This window comes from Lepisosteus oculatus, chromosome 5 (assembly GCF_040954835.1).
Source record: "Lepisosteus oculatus isolate fLepOcu1 chromosome 5, fLepOcu1.hap2, whole genome shotgun sequence".
Lineage (NCBI taxonomy): Eukaryota > Metazoa > Chordata > Actinopteri > Semionotiformes > Lepisosteidae > Lepisosteus > Lepisosteus oculatus.
This window is the reverse complement of record NC_090700.1, coordinates 61,077,002-61,095,583: the sequence shown is the minus strand read 5'-3', so window position 1 is coordinate 61,095,583 and position 18,582 is coordinate 61,077,002. Positions and strand designations below refer to the sequence as shown.

The window sequence follows — 18,582 nt, the reverse complement described above, 5'->3', positions numbered from 1 at the left end:
ATTGCAACATCCACCGCGAGACCTTTGCCGTCAAGAAAATGCCTGACGATTTAAAATCTGTTAGACTGTTGTGAATTGTATCAAGGCTTGAAAAATGAATTCACATCTGCTTTGCTCAACTAAACAGGCTCACCCCTCTCACTGAAATGGTGCTTTTTATTTTTGTGTGTTGTTTTTTTTCTGTAAAACACTTTGAGAAGCCACATTTTAATATATCAAACAAAGTTTATTATTATAATATTTATTATATGTATGTGTGAGTGTGTATGCACATGCCCTAATGTTGGTCATTGATCATTTCTGGGGTTCCTATGAGATGATGACTTGTAGGTGGTACTTGGCTTTGGTTGGATTAGGGGTGGTACTTGGTCCAAAAAGTTTGAGAACCACTGTGCTAGGCAATCAGATCTGTCCATCATTATTACAAATGACCCTAATCATGTTGGGATGTTATTTGCTTAATTAATGCATGAGCAACATCTGTGTGGATGTCTTTGCCTATTCAGTATGCTTGGTGTCCCTCATTTAGGTGTGTCCACTTTATTGGCTGCTACCTGCGCCCTCGATGCCTTTTTCAGCAATGAATAATACTAACACAGAGATTATCCAACCATTACCAGAAGTTTAAAAAAGAAAGTGAAATGCCAAACCTATTTTTAAAAATATACAACCTAAAATCTGTGTTTTTTTTAATTGGTTTTAATTTTCCTAAAATGAAAATTAAATGGCACTGTATTACAGCCAAACATGGCACATATTCAAGGAAGTTGATCTTCCTCTGAGTGTGAAACATAGTTCTCTCATGATTTTCATGATTGTCGTGGCTTTAAAAGTTATGGAAGGCCAACACATGACATCAAAATATAAATTTCTAAGTGACTTTTGCTTTGAAGGAATGGTCATTCAGCTCGAAAGCATTCACCAGGATGTTAAAAAAAAACATAATTACTGAAACACTTCATTGGCAGATTAACACAAACATTTCCAAATGAAAGCTGGTATCTGAGTACACACCAGGCAAAAAAAGGGAATTCAATTCTGTATGTCACATAAAAATGTATTACTGAACTTGAAAAACATGTCAATACACTCAATGTGTTGCATGTTTTTCTCACGCTGTTATTTAGGCATATTGTATGCTGTTATGTGGGCATATTGTAAAAATTGCAGTGTTAGTAGCAACAAAATGTCTTTGTCTCCTGTCTCCTGGCTGAGGAACTCTTGGCTTTTTAAATGTTTAAAAAATCTAAATGTTTAAAATGTCACTCAGTCTTTTTCCCCTGCACATGATTTTAACACAAATTTACACCTATGGTTCTAAAAAGACATATAGCCATTTCAAAAGGTGTCTTATGAAATTCACCTGTCATTACCAACGTCTGAAGTCATGTGAGGTCTTTGGGAAAGATGAGCGATAGCTGTGGGCGTCAGAGTGTCTGGTTTCTGTCTGTAACGAATGACTGCTTAGAACCTGATTTAATAAAATGATCAAGCGACAGAACAGTACGCTTGAACTGGCGCTAGAGGGTAAACATGAGACAAGCAGAAAAGGCAGAATTATAGCAAAGAAATCACATTAATTAAAATAGTCCATTTTCAAGTTAGTTTCCATTATTATTTCCTAGAATGCCTTTTTCATGGTGAGCACTGTCTCAGTGCACTCCACTTATACAATATGTTCTAATTTTATCCAGACTGGCTAGATGGATAACATAGACTTTCATTTTGAACCTTTGGAATATTGTCAGTAATTACAGGTTTACAGGTACTTCTGCTGTTTTGGGCACATCCTCCGGTGATGTGACCTGTGACTTTCTGTGCTGTGCTGTTAACACCCAGTTCTGAGAACCTGTCAGGTGATTCTAGATCACTGAACTGCCTAGCCAGTGGAAACACTAGGACAAATGTGGTGCTGATATGAAATAATGAATCCAGCAATTGTCTAGATACTGTCTCCCAGACAATTCAGTGAAACTCCAATCAATCCAGTGGTTCAAAGAGAAAAAGCACAATGATTTGGATGTTGTGCCCTTATTATGTCTGTCATATGGTGAAACCTGAGGAAATTTAAACATTCAAGCAGTCATTTTTCTTTTCTTTATTTCCAGTTTTCAGTGGGGAATTAACCTTTATTTGTTCTTAAGCAGCTAACAAACTGACACAACTCTCAACAAAAAAGCCTCAGTGGTTTATACTATCTCATTAAAGGTCATTCTGCTGGAATACTGGCTCAAATTTCCCAATAGAGTTTAAACCAAGTGAACTGCGTATAAAACAAGCCATTTAACTCCAAAAGCTCTAATCCCCAAAAGGTAAAACATGCCTCCTAAGGAAGGTAAGGACCCTAAGCCCGTAATAATTATGCAAGAGACGTGGAAGCATGGAATACCACTCCTCAATTCATCACATTAAAAGAAGCAGTCATATCGCGCATGCATTCGTGAAATGGAATTAAACTAACAGAAAGGATTTCTAGTACAGGCAAGCACGTTGGAGCTGGGACAGCTCAGTGGCCTGTGAAGTGAAGGGAAGCCCAAAGGAAATGCTCCCTGACTTGGCAGGGCTCAGTTTAATGAAGCAGTGCTGAGTGCTTTGACAAACAGACAGTAAACAAGCTCACATCCACAAACGACCCCCCTTTCTCCCCCTCAGCGTTGGATACTGACACCGCAGAATGGAAAAGCAGGAGACAATCAGAAAATTACCAGAATGGATGAAAATTAGAACTGCAAAATTAAGGAGATTGAAATGAACAAGATGAGCTGTTTGAATTCTTTAAATCATATATGTACCACACAAAAATAGCCTATGGATGAATATGGGTATATTTATAGAAAAATTTACCTTGTCTTTTGAATTTTTTATATATATATATATTACATGCCTTCAGCTTTCATCATGCACCCCCAGATTTAAATAATTTTTCTCACACACGTGGCTGTTCATTCCAACTTTCATGAAAAGGTTGATTATGTTAGTATTATGCACATGGTTGGTATGGAGTAGATCAGTCCAGTAGACTAGAAAGCCATGAGCAACCTTTGGGTGACTGTTATATTGGCCTGGGATAGGGCAGGTTTGACAGTTAATCACAGAGATGCACCATGGACATGCTAGAAGTCTAAGAATGCTATAGTTATGCTCTGCTCCATATGTCAATGCCAGCAGCCATATCACCCTGCAACTCACAACTGGCAACACACTGAAGCTAAGCAGGTGTGAGCCTGGTCAGTACCTGGATGTGAGACCTCCTGGGAAAAACTAAGGTTGCTGCTGGAAGAGGTGTTAGTGGGGCCAGCAGGGGGCGCTCACCCTGCGGTCCATGTGGGTCCTAATGCCCCAGTATAGTGACGGGGACACTATAGTGTAAACAGGCGCCGTCCTTAGGATGAGACGTAAAACCGAGGTCCTGACTCTCTGTGGTCATTAAAAATCCCAGGGCATTTCTCGAAAAGAGTAGGGGTGTAACCCCGGCGTCCTGGCCAAATATCCCATTGGCCCTTACCAATCATGGCCTCCTAATAATCCCCATCCCTGAACTGGCTTCATTACTCTGCTCTCCTCCCCACTGAGAGCTGGTGTGTGGGGAGCGTTCTGGTGCACTATTGGCTGCCGTCGCATCATCCAGGTGGGGCTGCACATTGGTGGTGGTGGAGGGGATCCCCATTACCTGTACAGCGCTTTGAGTGGAGTGTCCAGAAAAGCACTATATAAGTGTAAGCAATTATTATTATTATTATTATTATTATTCTCCAACATGTTTGTTAAAACAAATTTTTTCTCTCAGCACTTTGACTCTCTGTTCCATTTGAGTCACTATTCCCCTTGAAGAGAGATTCATTTTTTTATTTCACTGCTACAATTTCATAATATATGCTTTAATGTGTTTGTTTGTTTGTTTGTTTGTTTGTTTGTTTTTTAGAATAACAAGAACCCACGAAAGAGGTGTACAAAAATGCCATTGTTCCACAATTTCTAAAATATTTTGGAAGGTGTATCCGAAAGAGTCTCAAAATAAACCTCCATAGTGCTCCCTGCAGTGTATCTATTCTTCCTGTTTATGAATAAAACAAAGTAGAACTTCTTTATGCCAAATCAGTTTTAAATATGTCTGCAATAAGGCAACAGTCAAATGCATATTTTAGGCACTTTGGTTGTTAGAACTTCGTCTGTAAAATTTCCCAACTTCAATTATAATAAAATTATTTTGTTTTCCTAGTAGAACAGTTTATATACCAGTGGTGCAAAGCCGCAATGCTAGTTTCCCGCTTCTGAAAGTTCCAGCTTAAGGTGATCTAGACAGTGACCTGCTAGGTTTATGTTTTGGAATAATAACTTAAAGATGGTCTGATTATTTTACGAGCAGTTTATCCACCATCCCCATGAACTATGCTGGTACAATTACACTTTTTAAAAAAATATTTTCCCCACTCTGGGAAGAAGAAAATGTTTGTCAGTACTAGACATACAACCCGGGTCAAGATCAAGCTGATATCTCACATTGTGCATTTCAAAATGGGGCAATAAACCGGGAAAAGGGGAAATGACACAAATATAACACCTCATCTTTTATTCATGCCATTAAATATGAACAACAATCAAAAACAAATCACAACCTTACCAGAAATAATTAAGAAAGCAAAACAGTCAGTTGATCAAATATGTTTATGTAAAAATCAGAAATAGATGTCTGATATTATTGTTCATATTGCAGTACACATCAATTTAAAAATGAACTTATCCTTTTTCTTATTACTGTACAAAAATTAAATGAGTTCAGTGTACTATTAATAGATTCAATACATGGTGCTCATGCTTATAAAAGGGCTAAATGAAGTATGTTAAAATTATTTTGGGAAAAAATTGTACTTGAATGGCAAAAGGCAGCAGACTAGTCGGGCGGTCGCTCTTTGCAACAGTTCTTAGTTCTTGCAACATTGTCTTTGTTATACAATGTTATGCCACGCCAGTCAGTCATTATACAATAATTATGTGTAACATGATTCCCTTTACAAAGTACAGTAGAAAACCATAATCTGTCATGTTGTTTATAGGCTGCTGCTGAATATTTCTTGATTGAAAAACTCTGACAGTGACCCGTTACGTGTTTCGTTGTCTTCTCGTTAGGTTTATTATTTTAACCAAAATAAAATATAAATGTTATTTACTTCTTTAGAACTGGGTCATTAATCTGAGTTTTCCACACGCGGCGAAAAGCGAAATATACATCGACAGCCTATTACATTTTTATTGCCTACTGTTTTCTCCTTGGGAGAGGATTCTAGCTGTGTGACAATTCCTGATGTCTGGAATGCCGTGGAAAATCCCAAATAATCCAAAACAGGACCAGGTCCGCGATTTAGCAGGTACTGTACTAGATGAGTAACAAAAATGTCTGAGGTCTTTCGGTTTTTTCGAAAAAAAAAAGTGTATTCTTCTGTCATTGTTCATCACAACTGTGTCCTTCCTATATAATACAATATGTGATATCAATTTCCAATTTTAAAAATACTTCTGCTCTTTAACGTTAAAACGTGTTTTATTTAATAGATGGTAAACCTCTGAAGAGATTCGTTTTAGGGGGTGTACTGTTCACAGTTTTGTTCTGGAGGTGTGTCTGGAGGGACCAAACAGATACCTTTCGAGGGACACACCTCCATACCTGGTCTATAAAATAGATTCAAGGATGAGCAATTTCAATCTGCATCTCTGAGACGTTCTGATAGTTTTAAAGGGCCAGAGCTTGCACCTCGCATTTTCAGAATGGGAATCTTGCAAAGTCTTTGCCAGTCCTTTGAAAGACCCAAGAACACCAATGTTCGGCTGAAGCTGCCTGTGGTCTGTTTCATCTGGCAGACCGCCATGATCATCCTGTTCGGCATTTTCATCCGCTATAACCCGGAGGCCGACGCTCACTGGCCTGAATTCAAGAAGCAACAAAATATAACCAGCGACATAGAAAACGACTTTTACTTCAGATACCCCAGTAAGTACTTTTTTATGTGTCTCCAAGAAACTTATATGCTTTGGGTACTCAAAGTTAATATAACTGAAAATGCATTAGAATATTACAGTATGGTAAAATTGATATAAAAATGTGCGTTTTACAATCGCTCAATGAATATAATTAATACATTCTATTTTTTATAAAAGGTATGAACCCTAACTCGGAACTTTCGGTTTTGTGTGGTCAAGTTTTCTTGTTTATTTTATTTTCCTTTTTTAAGTGAACATTTTAGGAAAGTTAGTCGTTGCTCCAAAATGTTCAAATTGGTTTAAGCTCCTGACCTATTTTGCATAGACCTACACTTAGTGAAACTTTAAATTTGCCAATGACTTTGAAAAGGATTTTCAACCAGCATAACCAGTGATTTGTGGGAATAGTGCGTAAACATGATGGATCGGCTGAAACCAATCAGATTTAACTTTGCACTTTGCTGAGAAGAAAACTGTCAACAGAATGACTCATGAATAAGACGTAAAAACGAGGTAAACCAGAAGAAAAATTATTAATTATTGAATAGCCCTGAGAAAGACATAAACAGAAATTCTAAACGTATGTTTGGGAGGGGTGACGACAAGAAAACCATTCGACTTAGCTGTTCTAAATCCTAATAGGTACCACCGTCATTTTGTGAAGTTGTATATAATACGCAAAATCCAACTTTTCGCATTCCGCCTCCCGCATTTCCCCTGCACTGTCCTTTCCAAGAAAACGGAATCCTCTTGGTTAAACTTCTCACTCTGCATGAGGGGGCTCGTTTAAGCGAATTAAGACACATCTCGATACACCTAAATACTCAACTTCGTCACACGCATCTAATTCTCGGCTGTCGTTCTTTGTCAGTAATCGATTGGTTATCCCCAGCGGTTACGAACGTTTTTGACGTGCTGTGTGCATCCAAGGTTTAAATGGGAATGCCTTCCAGCCTTTATCAGAAAGTGGCTTATTTATTACATACTGAATGTCATGCCAGTTCATTGCAAGACACACGCATGGATAATTTAGAGATGGCAACTAGCTAAACCAGCATGCCTTTATGAGGTGAGAGGAAACCAGATCAATTGGGGTTGAAAAAAAAACATTGTAATTCCACACAGAATGCACTAAAGTTGGGTTCCAGCCCAGTACCGTAACACTGAGATGTTGCAGCTAACTGCTATGCCACAGTGCTGCCCAAAAAGGCTCTTTTAAAAAAAGTCACCATGAAGTCATTCTGTGACCCATTCATTTTCTAACCTCTTCATCAAAGTCAGGGTTGCAGGGGAGCAGGAACCTGTTCTGGTTAGCAACAGGTGCAAGGCAGGGACACCAGTCCATTGCAGGGAACAAACAGACACACACACCGAGGCCATTTTTCCAGAAGCCAATTAACATACCAGTTTATCTTGGGACTGTGGGAGGAAACCCATGTGAACATGTGGAGAACATACAAACTCCACACAGATAGCACCTGGGTTCAGAATTGAACACAGGGCCCCAGTGATACCAGACAGACTGTGACACCACACTGCCCTCATTGGCATTTGCTAATCATCAGCAAAAACATACGTGGGAACATAGGAAGCAGAGTAATTTAATCTTTTGAGTTTGTTGGACTGGACTTTTACATCATCCATTTGTTAGCACAGACAATAGATCTGGTTTTGCCTGCAGCAAAGAAAAAAGCAGCATCTCAATGTTTCTTGTGATTTCATTACATGTGCTGTCATGGGTTCTTACCTCAGACATAACTGGTAATGGTCTGACTTAAGCCCTTGTGCAGCCTCTACCATTGTTAGTATTTAAAAGAGTACTGTCATCAAATAAAAGAGCTATAGGCAACATAGCGTTGGAAACTGGATGCCTGTGTCATGTGATCTGGGTAAGTCTTTTATTTGTGTATAAAGTGAAGACTATTGTCATGATGCAAGTAACATAATTAAGAGGCCAAATCTTTGTAAGAATACACCTGAGAGAAAGCAACCACTAATCCAATTGATGTTTATATAAAATGTTGTGCTTGAACTAAAATATTTGCTATTCATGAGTCAAACATTTAACTGCAATACCAGTTAAAACATTACTTTTCTTTAATAATTTTAATGTCCCTGGGGTTCATAAATTGACTTTTTAAAAAGTGAATAAAGGGTTACATCTTCACATGAAAGAGCCTTTTAAACTGGTATTTATTTTGCGTGTGGGTGTGATTTGATAGCATGCTTTGATGATAACATGGTGATATCCAGCAGCCATGTCACCCTGAAACTCACAACTGGCAGCCCACTGCTGCTAAGCAGGTGTGAGCCTGGTCAGTACCTGGATGTGAGACCTCCTGGGAACAACTAAGGTTGCTGCTGGAAGAGGTGTTAGTGGAGCCAGCAGGGGGCGCTCACCCTGCTGTCCATGTGGGTCCTAATGCCCCAGTATAGTGGTAGGAACACTGTACTATAAAATGATGCCGTCCTTTGGATGAGAAGTAAAACTGAGGTCCTGAAAAATCCCAGGGCGTTTCTCGAAAAGAGTAGGGGTGTAACCCCGGCGTCCTAGCCAAAATTTCCCATTGGCCCTTATCAATCATGGCCTCCTAATAATCCCTGTTTATGAATTGGCTTCATTACTCTGCTCTCCTCCCCACTAATAGCTGATGTGTGGTGAGTGTTCTGGTGCACTATGGCTGCCGACGCATCATCCAGGTGGATGCTGCACATTGGTGGTGGTGGAGAGGAGTCCCCATTACCTGTAAAGTGCTTTGAGTGCAGTCCAGAAAAGCGCTATATAAGTGTAAGCAATTATTATTATTATTTTTATTATGCTTTCTGCTTGCTTTCAGCAAGTTGGTCTGATTTATTCTTAGCCATGTCTGTGGTAACCCAGAGTCTCTACGACTAGAACGCTAGACTTGGGGAGCTCTTGCAAGAATAATTTAGAGACCCCACTAAACATTTCTTGTGTGATTTTTAGGAGGAAACCAGTGCAGCTGGTGAAAGCCCATGTGGTCACACATCTAGAATCAAGCCCAGGGCTGAAGACTGCTGATGGAGCAGCACTGAACCACTGTAGCCATGAGTTATAAAATCAGTTTCATGTGTTCAGTGCTGCAGCACTGAAAGTAACATCTGTGTGAAATTAGTTGAAAGAATTCCTTCATCTCTTACAAGAAGATATCCATATAGTATTTGTAGAAGAGACAATACATTTACAATAAAAGGTTTACCCCTTAAATCTAACATTTATAAGGAGAAATGTCTCATACTGTTGTTTGGAGTTTGAGCAGATCTACTCCTGCTTTATTCAGATATGCATCAGCAATTCATACTGAAGTATGACCATCTGAAGTGACCATAATCATTTCACTGAAATGGGTCAAGCAGAGAAAGAAATAATGTAAATGTTGACCAGAGCTTTATCCTAGTAAACAGGATAGGAAATTGTAGAATTTGTAGAGAATGCACGTGATCATGTTCTTCAGATTTTTTCCCCCCAGTAATGTAAATAATGCGATATGACAGGACCTGCTTATGATTTGAAAATAAACACAGAAAAACAGGATGGGGGAAAAGTGAGGACAGTTCTTAGATCAAAACCAGAGCAACGGCTCAAACATGTTGGTGGCTTACATACTGCAGTCTAGAATGAATAATTCTTGACTGTTTTTAATTGTCAGGATGCCCAGATCATTTTGCTTAAATTCCTTGTTAAACAGGTTATGAAGCAAGTCATACTTAGAAATGAAAAGTACCGCATCTTAAAACTTTACCTTACTAGTTAGGAGCTTTTTTTTATTTAAAGACTTTTGGTATAATTAATTTACGAAAGTACATTTAAATGTCATTATTTTCTGTGAAGGTTTGGAAGTTAAGAACTCCAGCCTAGCCACCAGCCACACATTGGAATGCTGTCCATTCAGAGCTCGAAGGTCCTCCCACTAGGCTGACTGACTGCTTTCTCAGGCTCTGATCAACCTTGTGGAACCTTTCCAACCCATGTTCCTCTTCTCTTTCTCTCGGTAGGCTTCCAGGATGTCCACGTGATGATATTTGTGGGCTTCGGCTTCCTCATGACCTTTCTGAAGCGCTACAGTTTTGGGGCTGTGGGCTTCAACTTCCTGATTGCTGCCTTTGGAATCCAGTGGGCTTTGCTAATGCAGGGCTGGTTCCATCATCTGGACTTCAACGATGGGAAGATCAAGATTGGGATAGAAAAGTAAGATTAAACCTGTTGTCAATTTCATCTGTAATTTCTCAGTGGTCTTGAAACAAGTTTCTTTCCTATCTGGATGGGCTTGATAAAGTTTAATGAAGTCTTTTGATGCCAGATTTTAAAACAAAACTACTGTGAATTGCAACAATAATTCTTTAAATTTGAGCATGTAGTAATTATAAGAATCGCAAGGTGTTTTAGATTGAAGAAATGAGTGACCTAAATTGATGACGGATCTAAGCCTTTATGATTGGTACGGCTATGTCAGAAAGCCAAAATAAAACCAAGTCATCTAGGGTGGACTGTTGTCAAAATATTTGCTGTCCTTCAGTTCTTATTCAACATGATCCTCAACAAGTGAACTACATGCCAGGTTAAATGTGATTGCCAGTATCACTGAGTTGATGGCTCAAGCTACAATAATGATGCAATAATCATCCATTTCTCACTGTGCTTTCACCTATCTATCCAGCATCTTAATACTTTCACTCTCTTCCCAGCCTTATCAATGCTGATTTCTGTGTTGCGGGCTGTCTGATTGCCTATGGAGCGGTGCTGGGGAAAGTCAGTGCAGTTCAGCTGATGGTGATGACCCTGTTTGGAGTTACTCTTTTCGCAGTGGAGGAGTACATCATCCTGAACCTCATTCATGTGAGTCTGAATACTGCCCCATGCTTACCTGAAGCTGGTGCATTGTGAAATGTAATCAATTCCTTTTATACTGTATAAAATAAAATTAATTCTCTTTCTTATACCCAGAATGTGTTCTGCATTTGTTAGCTCCTAGATATCCACTGAATGACAAAATACATTGTGGGAAAACCTCTGGGATGCTTAATGCATGCATATTTGTGTGTTCATAACAGGCTCGGGATGCTGGTGGCTCCATGGTTATCCATGTATTTGGGGCATATTATGGTCTGGCCATCTCTCGAGTTCTTTATCGACCAAATCTAGACCAAAGCAAACGCCTGCAAGGCTCTGTCTACCACTCTGATGTGTTTGCCATGATTGGTAAGTTGAGAATGAGGTTTGTAACCTGAAAACCACCCCAGCCACTGCTCAGCATACAGTATATACTCTCCTTAGGAGTGGTCATTGCTAAACAAACCTTCCTGATGCCTTCCTTACAGGTTTAAACGTCTACTGTATGAGATCAGGTAGCATTCTTGGCTTAGGAAAACATTCAGACAGGTGTACTGCAGTTGTATGATGTAATTAAGCTGTCAATTACTGTTTCTAAAGGTTAACAATTGTACTGAGACTGCATTGCAGAAACACCTTGGCACTATTCAAACTACTCTCCTCCAGCCCTGACTAACACTGCAGTTTCTCTTCCCCCTCCCAGGCACCCTATTCCTCTGGATGTTCTGGCCCAGTTTCAACTCGGCCATCGCTGGCCACGGGGACGGACAACACAGGGCTGCTATCAACACCTACCTATGTCTGGCATCCTGTGTGGTCACTGCAGTGATGATTTCCAGTGTTGTAGAGAAGAAGGGCAGACTTGACATGGTACGTTACACCCATCATATATATCTAGCTACACAACTAAGCTAATGGTGGTTATGTGTGTCTTTACAATTGATATTGTAGACACACTCCTTGGTGTGTCTTCAGCCCTTACTGTCTTTTACACACTAACACAGAGATGGTAATACATTTACAGTTCTCTCGTGAGCCTCTGGTTGCTCTTATGTGTGGCATTTCCTCGCAATATGTAAGCAATTCTCCCATGTTTTGGGGACCTCCCTCGACCTGCATGCAAACCTAGTACTGTGAGGGCTTTTTGAGTCTGCCTCTTAACCCAGAGCCTGTTTTGCAGGTGCACATCCAGAACTCCACCCTGGCTGGAGGCGTTGCTGCAGGGACAGCCGCAGAGTTCATGCTCACACCCTATGGCTGCCTGATTGTTGGCTTCTGCTGTGGCATCATCTCCACACTAGGCTACGTCTACCTTACGGTGAGTACAACATTTTTTAGTGTTAAATTAATAACCGTGCTCTGTTATGGAAGAACGTGCCCATTAAGCATTGCACGAAGGATCAAGATATGAATTGGAGATTTTTGTCGGAAATGCCAGTACATTTACTAAGAAGCATAGAATGAACTGTTCACTCTGGCAGAGAGTCCAGTAGGATCTAGAAATGGTGTTCAACTTATACCCATTATAACTGCCAACCTTGTTATTCACAGCCTTTCTTGGAGTCGAAGCTCAAGATTCAGGATACCTGTGGCATACACAACCTGCATGCCATGCCAGGCCTTATAGGGGGCATTGTTGGCGCTATCACTGCTGCAGCTGCAAGCAAGGAGGTCTACAGCGAAGAGGGGTGAGCTCATTTTGCACATTCCTTCCTGCAAGGGTTTGCAGACACCCTGAGGATTGAGAGGTGTTGTGGTTACCCTGGGTCCTGATGATATAGCCAACAAAATCGTAGCCTGTAGGCCCACCCAAACTGCCCACTGCCTGAGACACAGCCAGCAAGCACCCATTTCGCAAAGAATGAGTTTTCTAGATAATGGAGGTTTTTGGACAATGAAAGCTCTCTCATTGCACTCGATGCTGACTGGTTGACGTAAACGTGTCGTCTCTTGACCTCCAGGTTTAAACTGACTTTTGGCTTTGAGGGGGAGTTTGCACACAGGACCGCCTCGATTCAAGGAGGACATCAGGCAGCTGGAATCGCTGTGGCCTTAGCCTTTGGGTTAGTGGGAGGAACAATAGTTGGTAAGTGAGAAGTGCGATAGTGAACTGAAAGATCAAATTCTTATTGTGTTTGTTTCAGACGTAAGCAAGCATTAGGTATGTGGCTTAGTGTTATTTCTAGCATGATGAATGAGATGGGTAGATTTACTGTTGCCTTTTTTTTCTTGATTGGTGCTGTGGCATAATGCATCACCTGTAAGAATTGTTGCGATAGTATTATTAGTTTTTGGTCCTGGATTGCCATCTTGTGGTCAAACATGGTACAGACGGGCAGAACGCTGTCTCACAGTTAACTTCACCTTCTTATCGCAGGTATTATCTTGAAGCTACCGATCTGGGGTGACCCTGCCGATGAGAACTGCTTTAATGATGAAGTTTACTGGGAGGTAAGATTGTTGCTGAGTAAGATTTGTAGGCAAAGGTCTTTGAAATCTCACCATTTGAATGACTTCAGATGGCCATTGGTATGGGAAACCCATGAGGGGAAACTATTAATGGCATGCTATAGAAAAATTAAGTTATTAAAAAGGGGGTTACAAGCTACTAGCTACTTATTTGGTTAAATGAGTAGTAATAAATTGGAAAACCAATGCTTTTTCCCCACTTGTTTTACTGGTAAATGGTCAATTGCCTAAAGTAGTGATTAAAAACCTTTTAATCTGGTATACTACATACATTTAGAACATTACAGTATCTCTCTGGATTCTTCTGCATAGATATTTTTAGCTAAAATTAATTATTCCTAAAAGAATTACCTAGAGTTCCCTGAGCAAAATAGTCTCCTAGGATACCCTTTGTTTTTGTTTTGACAAGTCGATGAAGGTGATTGAGTTGGGATAAGCTCCTTCTCATTAACTGCAAGTACTTCCCAATGCTCTGCCTGTCTCCAAGTGGGGAAAACATGTCAGCGTAAGAATAGAGGGCAGGTGACTTTCACCAGCTGCATTTACATCTGAAACACTGCTGTGTGGGTACATGCCCTTCATAAAGCGCACTACCAGTATTTGTCAGGACCATGTTGCTGTAATGCTATTTTGTGTTTGAGTGTACAGGTATTCTTAGAATGCTTCACCTGTCACTTGAAGGTCATCCACTGATATAACAAAGTTCTTCAGCAGCCCTGCATATATATAAAATGTCTGCAAGGGAACTTGAATAACACAGACTTTTATATTCACCAGACTGTTTCTAACCATGTTTTATTGCATTTCATATAGAAGTACATATTTCGTTTTTCCAGGTACAGTAATATGCAATATGTACGCCTTTTAATTCACCTTGTCAATTGCCCAGCTTTAAAGATTAAGAACACCTAAGCAAGTAAAATGGCCTTGAAGCCAGAAGAGAAATGAGAGATTGTATAAATCAAACATCTGAATACTTGCTTTGTTGAATTCATTTGCTTTACTGATCACTATTTAATTGATCCAAGTATTAATTTCTAATAACTATCCTGTAAAACTGCTGATTGATCTGACCATACAATCTTACAATCTTTTTTTTTTTTGGACAGGTTCCTGAAGATGAGGAGAGCCTTCCACCCCCTGTAGAATACAACAACCACATGATGGGCAAGCACACAGGCCCCTGAATGTCCATTTTTAAGGTAAAGTATCTTAACAGGCTGTTAATCTTGCCAACTAGATACCCTTGGAAGGTTGAGGAACCATTCATTTCATTCAGTTATGAAACAGTGGTGATGTTTGTGGTCGTTCCGGGACGTGTATTTATTATTTTCTTGGAAAATGATATTCTAAGCCAAATAGAAAAATGAGAGTCAAAATATTTACGCGGTTGTAGCATGTAAACGAAGAGGCATGTCACAGCTGATGAAAAGCAAAGGCAAGCCTGGAGTTTTGTTTGGTCTTTTTCTGTGTCACTGAAATCATGATGGTGTGTGTCAGACTTTGCCTTGACAGAAACACCTTGTTCAGGCAGACAGTGCACTGTGTTTTGTGTTTTGTGTACAGTCACTTCTGTTCTTGTACAATTCTGTGCTGCCCCTATGTGTCAAAATGGGTCTCGTTTTGCCCTGATGGTATGAGAGGTCATATGTGACATACCGAATGTACACTATGAAAGTGTCACTCATGCTGTAAAAGGAACTGTTAAACAGAACTGGATTCGTCTGGCAAATTAAGTTGTTACATTGTAGATCATTTCAACTGTTTTTGTCCATAAAAGAGATCCTGGAAATCTGATATTGACTGAAAAAGTAGTTGTTCAGTTCCTTGTTTTAAATAAAATAGTTCTGACATTGGATGTCACCTTATTTTAAGCAAAACGCATCTTCCTGGGATTTGATGCACTGTGAAATTTAAACAGAAGATGGCGCCATTAAGCTGTTCTAAATTAAATCTGCAGCCTCCCCCTTCTCTCCAAACCAGTGTCTTTCAATTAAATAATGAAAAGCCAAGAGTGTTCCTTGTGGTTTCACCAGATTTTATTCAGCCTGATTTAAAGATGATAAAACTGGATTTAGAGGTCTATTTTTACCTATGATGGCCTCACTGTCAGATGACCCAGCAATGCCCTGTCTGTCAAAGAGACAGTTCCATTTTAATGGAAAGAGACTGGAAGCATTTAAAAAATCCCCTCCCCCTTCTCCATCTGACAACCTCTTCCCTATGCTATGTATTTAAATTAAACGCATGCATGAGATTTCAAAGAAAACGTACTTGCACATGTCCAGTGAAGGGATATAGCTCTCTGCAGCATACTGTTTTCAGAATCTGTATGTTTCTGACCATCAGGTTGTTGAGATCATTAATTTCACAGGCCTTTCCTATCCGTTACAAGCACATGGTGATTGCATATGGGAGAAAGGAAAGCAGGGGTTCTGAACTAAGGGGGTCGTCTAAGCCATCTGAGTTGAAATTTTTTTTTTCAAAAATTCGTAGGCCAGTTTTGCATATGCATTGGCAAGTTGTTCATTTGTTACTTTTGCAAGAGGCGTGATTTTGAATTTCTCTGAGATAAAACATCTCTCGCAAACCAAAAGGCATTTCTCTGACCGCAAATAAGCCTTTGGATGATGTAATACCTTAAGAACACCATAATTCACATTAATAGTGTCGTATACAAATTAACTTGAGAGAGTGAGAGGTTTTGAGCTGTTTTTTATTAAATCAATGTTTCAGGAAAAAAAATACCAAGCAGTAAATACTACTTCAATCATTATTCTCACTGACCTCATTCACTTGAATGTACAAAGATGCAATAGATAACCACATGGAAGAGGTTCTACTGTCCAGTTTATAAAAATATTGGTCTTTTAGCATTATTAAAATACTAACTGTGTGAGTAAACAAGAGCTCTAAAAGTCTTTATTCTACCCAGGTCTGAATTGCACTTCTCAATGGAACATGGCATCTAGTTCAACAGCCAGAAGACACTTTCCCTTTAATTCTGTCATCACTGGACTGGGTGAGCCCACATCTTCCTGTCCCCAGTCAGGATGATGACTATGAATGAGCAAAGGTTTGCACTGGGACTCTGATTTCCACTGTCCCGGGACCTCAGCCAGAAAGGGAAATAAAACTCACTCCAGCCTGCCTGTTCTGCAGTAGCTTGATTAAAATTAGAAGCAAAGCCCCTCTGACCCTATGAAGTCCTTTATATCATCGACATGAAGCATCACATTGTTGCGATGATGCTGATCGCCTAGAAGAGCACACATCAGCGGTGGAGCTGGAAAGGGGACAGATGGATGAATTGCAGTGCTCCAATCTATTTTGGAAATTGGTGTAGAACATTGATGTGCTGTAACTTCAGGCCTGAATGGACATCTCTGTTACTGTTGTACTGTTACTTCACAGAATGCTTTTTGGAAGCTAGCGTTAGTATCAATATAAAACTGGCTACACATTAGGTAAGGGATTAATGTGAAAATTGCACTGTGAAAAACCTAGCTATGGAACTATACTGAGAAGCATCAAAAAATGCAACAGATGCTGTTGGTTTTCCACACTCCATTCTTGTGTTTTCAGTGCTGCTCAGTATAGCCTTAGCAATATTTTTAAAGTTCACTTTTAGCTTTAAAACACTACCTGCTGCTTATATAATCAAGGGGAACAATGAAGAATTTTTGCAATGGAAGAAAATTAGAAACATTCTTTGTTTCTTACTTTAAATGGAGGTACATCCATATTTTCTGTGGCTTGTATCTGAGCTCTTGTATGTTTGAGACTCTCGATTGTGCGACGTGTGAGAACAAAGCAAAACCTCCTGCCATTCTACTATTTCTATGTGAATAATTTATGATTATTTTATCATTTGCAAATATTGTGTAGACAAGGTATTATGGTTTTTATGTGTTTTAGCAACTGTCTGTTCAGAATGGGTATAGAAAGGCCATACTACATTGTCTGTTCCATATAAAGTGATTGCTTTCACATTACTCTCCCTCCCCCATTAAAGAAACACTACATCAGTGGATAATTAGTCACATGCATAACCATCTCAGTTCTTCTATCACATGATGCACTGTAGCACAACAAAAGGAACATATTTGTTGTATCTGACATTTCTTAACCAAGACAAAATCGTAAATGCAATGACTGTGCCTTATGCTCAACACTGGACAAGATTAATATATAGCAAATGCCCAGAAGAGATCTGTGTTACAGCAGCTGTAACCTTTGTAATAAAATCTGAGGTCTTTGATAAGAACGGCAGAAAATCAAATGATACCATTCAGTGTGTCTGTCTCTTAGATTTGTTTCATTAACACCTCTCATGAGCCCCTTTGTTTTGTTTTTTGATGGCTTGTGATTAAAGTGTTTTGTCTGTTTGTTTTTTGAACTTTCTGCAATGTGGTACGATTTGATTCTCTATTTTAAAGGATTTCTGAAAACAAAATGGTGTTTGCCATATGACCAATGTAGCACATTCATATTGCCATATTTTTGTAAAGGTACTACATTTGAATGTTCAATAAAGCTTTTTTTTCTTTAATAAATGATCAACACATTGAGAACACTGGTGTTGTTTTTTTTATAATTGCATAACATTGATTCTAGAAATAAGTGGAACTTCACATGTGAGATTTTCCTTGTTGACTGCAGAGGTCACTGGAATATGTGTTTATGTATTGCATGTAATGACCCATGTGCTTGCATTTTTCTTTATACTTCTCAATGTGTATTCTGAGCTTCTTCGGACAGATACAGAATTGTGGTAACTGTGGAGCTACGTTATTTTAACTCGTGAACTGTTTTACAACCTCATCAGTAATTCTAAATGACAAGATAAGTGAGTCATGGGCTCTGTGCCTCAATCTTGACTCTGCTGGCTTGTTCAGTGCGCCATTTTCATCCTGTGCAGTTAAATTGTGCTGTCAGAATTGTTTTGACTTTTGACCTTCCCCCAGTCTGCCACATTATACACTCCAGCTCATCACTGATATTCATTTTTCATATAGATTCATTGAGGAAAACAGAAGTTTATTCCAATAGTCAAACCACTGCCTGGAACAGTACCCTGCATGATTACCTTGTTGTTTTTGCCTAGTGTTTTTGTAATAGTTTTTTTGCTGGTTTAATCATTCCTTTACTGAGCTTTGCTTTATTCTGCTCTGCTTCTGAGAACATGGTAACCCAACAAGGATCTCCCCATTTCATGGAGCTCAGGGCTTTGCCTGAGAGGCTTTCCTATGTTCTGACAAAGTTTAGGAGAAGAGCATAAGAAA

The 18,582-nt window shown here is 39.5% G+C and overlaps 1 protein-coding gene across 1 annotated transcript; it reads left to right on the top strand.

Moving 5' to 3' along the window:
* Window positions 1-5,690: 5,690 nt before the first annotated feature.
* Window positions 5,691-17,871, top strand: LOC102692191 (ammonium transporter Rh type C 1-like). Its single transcript, XM_006629086.3, has 11 exons — window positions 5,691-5,986; window positions 9,994-10,186; window positions 10,684-10,834; window positions 11,050-11,197; window positions 11,532-11,698; window positions 12,009-12,146; window positions 12,380-12,516; window positions 12,790-12,914; window positions 13,206-13,279; window positions 14,407-14,499; window positions 16,233-17,871. The coding sequence occupies exons 1-10, from the start codon at window positions 5,764-5,766 to the stop codon at window positions 14,482-14,484; spliced, it is 1,434 nt and encodes a 477-aa protein (XP_006629149.1). The 5' UTR covers window positions 5,691-5,763; the 3' UTR covers window positions 14,485-14,499; window positions 16,233-17,871.
* The last annotated feature ends 711 nt before the right edge of the window (window positions 17,872-18,582 follow it).

Excerpts from the sequence above, each read along its gene's own strand:
- LOC102692191 (XM_006629086.3), top strand. The coding sequence starts at position 5,764 with ATGGGAATCTTGCAAAGTCTTTGCCAGTCCTTTGAAAGACCCAAGAAC. Across the intron at positions 11,198-11,531 it reads TGATGTGTTTGCCATGATTG|GCACCCTATTCCTCTGGATG; the intron begins GTAAGTTGAGAA and ends TCCCCCTCCCAG. Across the intron at positions 12,147-12,379 it reads TAGGCTACGTCTACCTTACG|CCTTTCTTGGAGTCGAAGCT; the intron begins GTGAGTACAACA and ends TGTTATTCACAG.